At 29.2% G+C, this 12002-nt stretch overlaps 1 protein-coding gene across 2 annotated transcripts in view; it reads right to left on the bottom strand.

Moving 5' to 3' along the window:
- toy (paired box 6 protein twin of eyeless) overlaps window positions 1-7193 on the bottom strand; it is a 119118-nt gene extending 111925 nt beyond the window's left edge. The window contains exon 1 of one of the 2 annotated variants that reach the window (XM_088260539.1): window positions 6717-7193. In XM_088260539.1, the coding sequence (XP_088116665.1) occupies window positions 6717-6744 (28 nt within the window). In that variant the 5' untranslated portion in view covers window positions 6745-7193. The remainder of the gene's footprint in view (window positions 1-6716) is intronic. The other variant, XM_088260537.1, reaches the window with a different exon arrangement.
- Window positions 7194-12002: the final 4809 nt, after the last annotated feature.

Below are 12002 nucleotides of genomic sequence, written 5' to 3'. Positions count from 1 at the left end.
TTTGTATCTCCTGTATGTTATGTTTATAATCTAATCATTAAAAAAATATATGTATATTAAAAATTTAAAAAAAATATATATAAACTTGTATTACCATGTTAGTATTCGGCTCAACACAGGCCATGCCTAAAGAGCCGTAATACGTATAATAAATGTGTATATGAAATGAATATGTATATTGAATGTATCTATGTATTATGAAAAAAAATAAATAAAAAAAAATAAAAATAAAAATAAAAATAAAGCAGGGGTTAGAAACCATGATTTTATATATTTTTTCTCGCTAAAATGAGTGAATTTAAGGAGTTTATTATAATAATAAATGCGTATAAGTTATGATAAGGGTTTTAAGTATGATGTTCACACTTCTAAAAACCACTTTTGATCCTTTTTTAAACGTAGGTAAGTATGACTAGTTTCGAGAACTACACAATCTCTCAACAAATGTGTGCAATAAAAATATTTTAAATCATTATATTTTACCACAAGTTAACTCCAAATCAATAAATAATGCAGTCTAGTCATGATTATTTTAATTGTAATTTACTTTTTATAAAGTTTTACATGGAAAATGCCACTGTATCTTAAAATCTTGAGACACATTTTTCGATGCAATCGATTCACATACGGTATTTGAAAATGACGCGTATTTTCTAAGTAAAACATAATTAAAATATGAAAAGATATTACTTCAAAGCGACTTCTGAATAAATTATTATAATTTCTGATTATTATAATTTTATTTTCGAGGTTGATAGAAATATTTGTTAAAATCTCAAAAAATGCAGATATTCCCCCCATATCTATAAAATGGCTAATTTATGACACTAACTTATCATTATTTCCCTTAGATGTCGTGTTTTGTGATCAATGATGATCTTCGCAAGGATGCTGTTAATATAATACAATAACGCGAGCGCTAAGGACTCTCGCCCAAACAAGGACCGCTCGAACAAGCCGCCCATCCACTGTATAATAGACACAACGCAAACAGCATTCAACGGCTGCTGTGAAGTTAGGTTCAAATGAAGCAGGGATGAAATCGGGGGTATTTTGTAAACCTTGTCAAAATTATTGCTGAAGGCTTTTCACAATTATATTGATTTTTCAAAAAAGAGATACTTCCTGACACCTAAAAGGTGGTGATTCGGTTAACGATAATTTGAATATATTTAAGGTTGATTTCAAGAATTTCATTAATAAGGCATATTTTGTTACATGAGAGAGAAGAAAGATTTAACGTGGAGAGAGTTAGAAAGAGACCAAAATATATAAACAGAGATCAGAAGAGATCGTATACACAACGGTAAAAAGCGATAGAATAAGTTAGTGTAACGTATACACGCATTGTACATATACACGTCAGACGCTACATATAAACAATTGAGGTAACACGCGTCGTGTAAGTGATTTATTTTCTGATTGTTTACGTTCGTGCCTGCGACCATTAGATTTTATCTAGGTGTATATATATACATATATATATATATATATATATATATATATATATATATATATATATATATATATATATATATATATATATATATATATATATATATATATATATATATATCGGCTACTGCATTTTTTTTTTAAAGAAATCAATTTACTTATACCTAATATCTTTTATATGATAGTAGACGGTTCAGAGAACTTATGTTAATAAAATAATACTAATGTTTAAAGAAATCTTATTCAATTATAAAAAATAACATATTTATATACGTCATAATAGAAAAAAAAGTAGTTTCTTAACTATATAAAGTTTGTGATGATTCAGGTAATGAAAGTTATAATCGTTTGAATATAAATTAATTGGTTTTAAAATAAAAACAAACACCTTTGAATAAATTATCCGACAGGTATATTTATACCTACCAACACTCGTAGTACTTGCATTCAAATAAAAATATGAGCAAAAAAATCTTGATAAAATATGTAAAATAAATTCGTTTAAATGATAAAAACAAATATTTCTCATGATAAAAAAAACATAAAAATTAAATTAAATTGCCTAATTTGTCAACCGGCCCTGGTAAATGCAACATTTAACAGTATAAAGAATGCTGTGAAATCTTTGACATACGACGCCCATTGTCACCAATTTCAAAGTTGACTCCCGATTTTTGAAAGTCATTTCATACCATGTGAATGAATGAATGAATGGAAGCTCATTGTGTCGCTACTATTACCGACGCGCCGACAGCGGATAACAAATAACACTCTTGTTATATGTTATTATTGTTATTTTATAAAAAATATCTTTATTCTATAATAAGAGCAGAGTGTCTTTATTCATTCGGGTGTTTGTGATTCCTTTCTAAAAATGAATTTGTTATTTATTGTCAGTTTTAATAGGGCGTTTTTGATAAAGAAATATGTCATTTTTAACTTCAGAAAAAAAATACAAGATTTTGTTTGTGTATTTTTCGTCCTCGAAAAATCATTACCCTTACTGTAACTTGTACAATGTTCTTTCCTCATTTCCTTTCCCCAATTAAAAATGATATTCTTCATCCTGTACTCCCTCATTTACGTCATCTGCATACTTCAAATCTATTCAGTCTTAAAATCAAAAAATCTATGGGTCAATATTTTTTTAAAATTATCTAACGTCCCAGTGACTCTTAAATATGGCAACGGCTTATGGTATACCGCTTATCTTACTTCACTTTACTCTAACTTTTTAAGTTGTATTGCCTTTTTTTTCTTGTGAAAGGGTTTACGTTTCATGTTTAAAGTTATTATAATTTCATGTAATTCATAAGAGAAATATCTAGGAAAAAAATACTCGCCTGAACGGCAAGACTGATCATCATGCCTGCAAAAAGATTATTAACGATCGATTTATCACAATTTTCTTCCGTAGTGGTGCCCTATGCAGCACCACTTCAAGCTGAATAGGGGTGACATCAATAATTATCCATCATCTTCAAATTGCACCCGTAAACTTTTGTATATACAATTTATACTAGATATACAATATTTTAATTGCATACAGGTATTTGCTTGTTACTTTAACTTAACTTAACTTAACTATCCTTGTGTGATCTTTATATAATGTGACTAATGTATAAACAGGTATTTGAACATATTAAGAAAGATGTATCAAATTTGACTCGATATTATTATTCCATTCAGGAGTTATTTAAACTATTTTTGTGTGATCTTGATGTGATGTGACTAATAAATAAATATGTATTCAAAAATACTAAGGAAGATGTATCAATTTATACTCAATATTATTGCATTCGGGTATTGTTTGAACTATTCTTCTGTGATATGATGTGACTAATAAATAAACAGGTATTCAAAAATACTACGGAAGATGTATCAATTTATACTCGATATTATTGCGTTCATGTATTGTTTGAACTATTCTTGTGTAATCTTGATATGATGTGATTAACAAATAAACATGTACATATGTATTGATTTGGCGTTTAATTTGTAGAACTCCATTTTAATTTATTTATTAATTTTAAATCAAACACAAATTTTTCAAGTCTACTAAGTTGTATTTTATTAACAAAAACACATAAAAAAAATATTATTGTGACAATTGTTTCGCCTAGTTATGGTATTTTCAAACGAATGACATTCGTTTGAAAATGCCACTATGTGTTTTTTTTTTAAATAAAATACAACTTAGCAGACTCAAAAATCTGTGTTTGATTTAAAATTAATACATAAATAAACAGGTATTTGAACATGCTGAAGAATTGATACCTCAATTTATACTCGATATTATTGCATTCACGTATTGTTTGAACTATTCTTGTGTGATCTAGATATGATGTGACCAATAAATAAACAGGTATTCAAAAATACTAAGGAAGATGTATCAATTTATACTCGATATTATTGCACTCGGGTATTGTTTGAACTATTCTTCTGTGATATGATGTGACTAATAAATAAACAGGTATTCAAAAATACTACGGAAGATGTATCAATTTATTCTCTATATTATTGATTTCGGGTATTTTCTTGCTACTTTGTCCAAAAAGTACCCCGATCGGTTAGTTTTAACTATTCTTTTGTACTGGCGGTGTTTTCCAAAGCATATTCATCCTTCGGGACTTGTCGTGTATTGTGAAATAAGATATTTTATTTTGTACCGAGTAACCGAAGTCTTTTGTCCCTCGAAATAAAATGCCAAACCGAAAAAGGATTCCTACGACACCATAATTTTAAGACACGCTTTTAATTCTAGATCCTTTGCTCTAGATTCAGATAATGTGTCGGGCGACCATTTTTTGTTCATAAAAAAAACGCTTGATCTGTTTGATCAATGCGGTGCTAATCCCTTATGAATAATTCTAAGACAATTTTAATGGATATTTGTTTTGTTTTATTTTTAAAAACATTTTCGTATAATTTTTTTATCTTGATACCCTGAATAAGTTTCAAACTTGGTAAATACCACTATTTAATTATTAAAAGTGGTATTTACCAAGTTAAACTTAAATTAAAAACAGATATATATTACCTATAACAAAGTGACTGCCGAATCAATTGATGATTATTTTTAACTGTCTTACATATTTATTGATTAAAAACCACATTTCATCAAATATTTTTGTAAAAATAATAATTCATTAATATACATAACATCTGAACGCCATTTTAATATTTAGATTTTTTGTCTTATTTTAAAGAAATTAATTCCCGTGATGTTTTTTACTATTTTTAACTAACCAACTAACTAGAATTCACTCCGCTTTCTGCAGGGGTGAGCAGAGAGGATAGAAAGCCTCACCACTTAATCTTTGCCTACGCCTTTTCCACTTCGAAGTATTTAGTTATGTATTCTATATAAAGAAATAGTAAACAATTTAAAATATGAAAATATCTTCATCGAATGTTCTAATGATAAAAATGTAAAACTATACATTTTAAATCAATTTTGCATTTTGAAAATTCCGAAAAAAAATCTGTAAAAAAATTTTCAAAGGCCTAAAATTTATCGAAAATTTAAATTACATATTATTAAAATAAGAATTGCTCAAATATGTTCTCAAAATAAGCAAAATACCTGTAAGAAAAGTATGGAATAATTTAATAACAAAATAAAACGTTAGTTTGTGTTTACTAAGTATACTAGAAAGTCACTGAAATATTGGTCCAAAAAATACAAGTGTTAATAGACACGAATTTTTTAGAGTTCAATATTATTTCAAATATCTATCATTTTACAAAGAATTTTGAATTTCGAATATAAGAGTAAGTTATAATTTAATAATAAAATAAAACGTCATTTTTTATTTATTAGGTAGGTATATAGGAAGTCACTAAAATATTGGTAAAAAAAATACAAGTGTTGATAGTCACGATTTTTTTAGAGTTCAGTATTATTTTAATTATCTGTCATTCTACAAAGATATTCGAATATAAACTGTAGGTGTTACTTATAAATAAATTGTTATATATGAAATTTTTACCGTCAAGTAACTACATAAGGTTACTTTTAGAAGTGAATATTAAGGAATGAAAAATAAAAATATATGGTGTGTTAATAAAATACCAACCTATTTGATAGGTAGGTACTAGTTCTCAAATAATTAAAATTAATAAAATTTAATGCAAAATAACAAACAAAATAAGAAACACCTTAGGTAATTTATTTATGATTTTTTTTCCGAATACTATTGTTTTTTTTACGAGTAGATAGATACGTAATTCACGTGCAAGCCTTTAAATTTCCATTTAAGTAAGTAAAAAAAAAATAAAAAAATAATGCAGACTTATTACCTACCTGCCTACTCTGAAGTTTTGTCAAAAATATGAAATATGAAATACAACTATCTCTGGAAAACTAACTGTCATAGTATAAGAATAACTAACTTGGCATAAAATTTAGTATAAGTGAAAAATATATATCGCGCTTAAGACAATATTTTGTAAAAATGGGGCTATTTAAATTAGCCAATTTTTATTATTATTAAACCGCAGAATTATAATTGTAGAGTAATAATAATAAAGACCGAATTATATGGCGCCTTTTCCGGAAAGGGTTTTTTATATTTCTATTTATTTTTGCGATAATTAATATTTGTTTTCGTGAGAAATCACTCTAAGGGTGCTTTATAATATAGGTACAGTATTTTTGATTTTTAAAACCACAGAACTAAATACTTATTCTGCTCATCATTATATTATAATTATTTAATTATAATTTTTACTAATTCAATTATTTATGATTTGTATTGATTTAGTAAGAGTTATGATATTATTGAAAACGACGTAAGAAAATGATTATTTAAAGTGTAATATTTATACTAATATTACATTTAAATACTTTTACAAATATTTTTATAAAGATAAGTACGTAAAATATATCTTTTATCCGTTTTTTTTAATAAAACGATATATTTTGTTTGTAAGAGCCAAAAACACTCGCAAACGAGTAAAGATTTATAAATCAAAATAAAATAAAATAATACGTTAAAGTATCTACCTATTTATTTGCTCAATTAAATTTAAATATAAAAGGTAAATTATTGTTATTTTACGTAATTTGTACGTATGAATTTAATTACGAATAATGTACTTCCTAAATCTTAGAAAAAGATTTTTTCACGTTCTATTAAAAGTAGAAAAAATAATAGTAGGGTTTTAAATTCTTATTTTTTTTAAACTATGGTGTATTTATTCTGTCGTACATCCTTTCATTCCTGTATATGAATACAAATAAACAAAATGATTCCTACCTTTTCCCCTATCAATCAACTGTAACATATCAAACAATCACAGTCTATTATCACTAACAGTTTATGTCACTCAGTCCAGTTTGGTTTATAACTCACTAATATCACCATCACCCTTATAGAAAACCTCTTAAACTAAGAGTCTACGATTAATAATCGGTAACTAAAAATATGTCCGAGAAAAAAAATTAACACAATTATTATTTGGGTTTTGATATTTGAATAATTTTTCAGAAAATTATATTAAAAAAATTTGTTCATATTTTTTAAATGTTTCTTTGGGTATTGAGTTAACCTTTTCGGTGCGGCTGTCGAATCCGCGCGTGAAAAAAACGATCGGACAAATAAATTATTTTCGCTCGATTTGATCAAGTTCCCGATTGCCCGGCGTACCGTGTGGTTTGTGTGTCGGGCTCGCACGCTTCGGTTCCCGAGTTCGTATCCCAGTGGGTCGCTACCGATCGCGCCTAGAACTAAACTGACTCGATTCCAAGTCAGCCGTGTGCACAAGCCGGGGTGAGGGGGGAGGGCGGGGCCCAGTAAGTGGGCGGGGCTTAATATTAGTGGTGGGGTTGAAATGTCATGTGGTGGGGGTAATAATATTTGGTGGAGGGAGCTGCTCGCGATGGGGGAGTCGCTGCTCGTACAATTTCAGTGCGTAAGAATTTAGACGCTGGCGTTGGCAAGTTTGGTTTATGGTTTTTCGAATGTACGCATTTTGACTTTTGTAATATACGGTTTTAAATCGAATACAATTTTTTTTACAAATAAATATTTTTAAGAATTATAATCAAATAATAAAGTGATAATCACACGAGAAGGTAGAGGCTATGAGACTTGTAAAGTTGAAACCTAAGCAGTGCTTTTTGATAAGCGGTGCTGCATAAGCCATAGGTAGATTTCGAATCACTAAGACGTTAGGCTATTAAAAAACACACAAACATTGCAACACTCGTATTTATAATTTACCATATTAATCTTATTTATAAAAAATATCTTTTTTTTCATTTTTGGTCCACATATTATGATTTTGACTGTGAGTACCCACCCAGTGGATGATGTTAATAATTCTCTTTTTTTTTTTAAAGCTTTTAAAAATCTACAATAAATAGAAACCTACTCAAACTTAACTAACCATCACGTCTCTTCCTCGCAGGGATAGGCAAAGAAAGCCACACCGATCTATCATTGCAAACAATCTTCTCCTCTTCCACATTTAAACATCTCCTTATACATACTCGCCAATTATTCCGACTCCTGTCCTGATCATTTTCTAGTTTGTGATATTCTTGACCATGCCAAGTTTTCCTCGGTCTTTCACTGCTTCTATTACCAACTACATTCACCTGATAAATTTGTTTTACTATTCTAACTCTTTTTTTTACTCAAAGCTATCTTTTACGAATTGAAAAATAATAGGTATAAAATATGTATATAAAAGATATTAATTTTTTATTTCTTACTAATAAACTTGGTTTATAATTGATCCGTGTACAAAAACATACATATTATGATATTTACAAATAATTTCGTATCGTTTTGTTTATAAATATTAACGGATTTTCGTAAAATATTTATAAAAATATTATCTGATATCTATTTAAATACTTTAGCTTAAAAAAATACAGATTACAATATGAATCACAAAGACAAATGATAAAATTAACATTAAAAAAAGCGTTTTTCGTTAAAGTAAAATGAATATGAAATTTATTTTCTGAATAATTTTTCTTATGTTAATACAAGATAAGCAACTAATATGCGTATATTTTATTTTATCTTAGCATTATTATTACGTTTTAGTTGACACTAAAATGAAAAACTTTTTTTTTAAAGAGGAAGATATTTTGAGGGATTATTTTAAGATCCACAGGTTTATTAGCTAGAAATCCTGCAAAGGAAAGTCTTCTTCTTCTTCTTGATCTTCTTTCTTTGGAAGGTGAATATTTCATTACGAAATATACAAATTCAAATAGTGAGTTATTATAGTTGAAAATCAATATAATCACCTCATTTATTTGCACACCAGCTGTAACCAGCCGAACTTTACTGTGGCTCCTTCTAGTTAAACGGAAAAGAAAGAAAATAATACATTAAAACACGCACATATTCGAATATTTAAGATTTTTAATAAACAAACGCTTACATTTTTTATCGAGAGATAAGTAAACACGCGTATTCAAATATAACATTGCGTCAAAATTTCAAATCAATTAAGGAATATTTTAAGGAGATTTTAGATTTTGAGCGAATGAAAATTTACAATTTGATTTGCATAGATTGGCTACATGATTATATCATGTGTTTTATTTATTATATCATAGTGGTAAACCACTTGATTGTTACATTTTGTAAAGACTAGTTTCGTAAGCTACAGATGCTTTCGTATACTGGTTTAAATTTAAACTAAATATTAGTTCGTAATGGAAGTAAATGATATGTAGCTTCCAAGCTTTTATTTATAATTTTGTCATGTCTTACCACAAGTAAATACCGAAACAATAAATGGCTAATTATTTTTTGACAACTCATCAAAGATGAAGAAGAATGTGGAAGTCTGGGCATTTACGGGGCTGACGACCGTCATAGGCTGGTTTAAGTGATCACTTTACACACGTGTAACATTCACCAATTCTACCCATTATTGACAACCAAACTACTCAAATTCTTAGAAATTCTATCGGTGAGATGAATATAAGCTTTTTATTGAATCACTAGAACTTTACTAGAGACATCTATCGGTGAGATGAATATAAGTTTTTATTGAGCAGAAACTCTTATATTAGTAGGTACATGAGGTACGAATCCTGGATTCTTAATTGATTGGAGATCAACCAGATTTGTGAACAAGTATTTGGATACACTCAAAATGTTGTAAATAAATTAACGGGTCAAATTATAAGCTAAAATAATAAAAATGAAAATGATATTTTCTGGTGTTTCTCATGGATGTGATTATAATCCAGGATTCTCACCTCACATACTAATATAAGAGTTTCTGCTTAGTAAAAAACTTCTTTACATCTCACCAATATTTCTCTTTAAAAAAAAATAATTCAAGAACTTGAGTCCTACGAAATTCTATGAAGATAATTTTACAAATATTTCGTTGCTTCCGAACAAAATCTCGTATTTCTTTGTTTAAAATTGAATTCCCCGGCATGAAATATTACGCAAAATTCCCCGCAATCCCTCTTGCCAAGTCAGAGCTCCCAACAATGGGCATTGTGACGCCAGATCCCGAAATTCCCGTGGCCAAATTAAGCCATCGGAACTTAATAACTGAATCGGTACAGGGTTTCCACACAATTCCGATTACGGCCGTAAAAACTGCGCATTGTGAACGGACCGCCGCGCGGCACCGGTTAAAAACGATTTCACGCCCTTAGCGGATTTCACGAGAAGTTTTTGTTAAGTGAAACATAACTTAGTTGCGGGCTTCGTTAGCCAAAGGTTAAAGTGACTTAAACTTCTCACTTTGTGCCCTGAGCCACTCGACAAAACGATAATCTTAGTAACAAATCGTCAACGTACTAGTGTACATTTTGCTAGTAGCTACTTTGGAAAGAGCTAAATTATAAAATACGAAATTTAACTAAAACTAACTATTTTTAACTAATGTTATACTTAGTAAGTACCACTATTTCTTAAAATCTACTGTGACACATGTTTCGATGCATTCCGCATCATTTTCAAACACCATATGTCGCTCTCTCCTTTCAAGAACGTCATAAATCAAAAAACCTGATTTTTCAGGAGAACGTTTTAAAGTTTAAAAATGTAATACAATGTATTAAATAAAAATATCAAGCCACTTATTGAACTTTTTACTGTGCAACCGATCTTTTTAGGTAAAACCTGATGATTTTTTCTCCATTTCAAAAATATTTAGTGTATTTAAAAAAATTATTAAACAATACCTTTTCTTCTAAATGTAAAAAAAAACATTTTCTGCCCTGTAGCGGGTAAATATTATGTTAAAAATATGCCTCTTTTGCTGGGATATAGTACATTTTTTGGGCATTCCGAAAACATGCACAATTGAAAATTGTCGATTTTTGATTTATGACGTTCTTGAAAGGAGTGAGCGATGTGAAGATAATTCAAAATTTTTATGAATTTCTATTGTTTCAAAATGTTGCAGTTTATGGCTTTTCGTATTAATTATTTTTAGGATTTCTACGTTATTGTAGTTAAATTTGTGATCATTATCTATTAAATGGTTAGCGGATTCCGAAAAATTATTATTTCTCAAACATAATTCATGTTCCCTGATTCTTGTTTTGAATTTTCTAGAAGTCATAAATAGAAATTCATAAAAATATAAATAACTATGAACCCATAATTAACAATATGACAATGGCTAAAGCCTCCACCCTAATGTCTAGGTTCCCACTGATAAGAAATACATAATTGAATTAATAAATAAAAATAAGAAACAGCTACTACCCCCTCTTCAACCTTCAACGTCCCAAGGACCCAACTCTAAAATTTAGAATTACCTTCACATACGGTGTTTGAAAATGATGCGGAATGCATCGAAACACGTGTCATAGTAGATTTTAAGAAATAGTGGTATTTACTAAGTAAACCATTAATTTAAAATGGATAGATTTTAGCACCAAGTGACTGCCGAATCAATGAATGAAATAAAACTAACTAACTAGTTAAGTAACTAACACGTAGCCTCCTCGCAGGACTAGGCGGAGAAAATATAATGCCACACCAATTTGTCTTTGTAAACGAGCGAGTGTTTTTGGCCGAGAATTTTCACTCGTGAATTACATGAAATTATAGTAACTTTAAACATAAAGAGTAAATCCACTCACGAGTAGGCACAGGCTATGAAACTTAAAAAGTTGAAGCCTGAGTAGGGCCACGATAAGCGGTGTTGCATAAGCCGTAGCTAGATTTCATAGTCACTTGAACGTTAGGTAATTAAAAAAAAATCTTTGCAAACAATATTCTTCTCTTCCACATTCATGCATCTCCTCATACATACCCGCCGACTATTCCAACTCTGAGTAATTGAAATACTTGATCATACCATGTTTTCCTCCGTCTTTCTCTGCCTCTACTCGCCTCATAATTTTTTTTTACTACTATTTCTTCACCCATACATTAATGTCATTCTCTACTCACCAAGATTCTAGTCTTCCGGTTTCGAGACGTCCCCATTTTTTCACTAGGCCAATCACTACTTAGTGCATTAGTGCATGTTAGATCTCAGCATTAAGTGCACTTTGTTCTGCATCCTTAGTGTATGTTTGTTCTCGGGTCGAGAGAGAA

The sequence above is a fragment of the Brachycentrus maculatus genome, unplaced genomic scaffold (genome assembly GCF_059751285.1).
Source record: "Brachycentrus maculatus isolate JH-2025_06_01 unplaced genomic scaffold, ASM5975128v1 h1tg000138l, whole genome shotgun sequence".
Lineage (NCBI taxonomy): Eukaryota > Metazoa > Arthropoda > Insecta > Trichoptera > Brachycentridae > Brachycentrus > Brachycentrus maculatus.
This window is presented reverse-complemented; position numbering and strand designations above follow the sequence as displayed.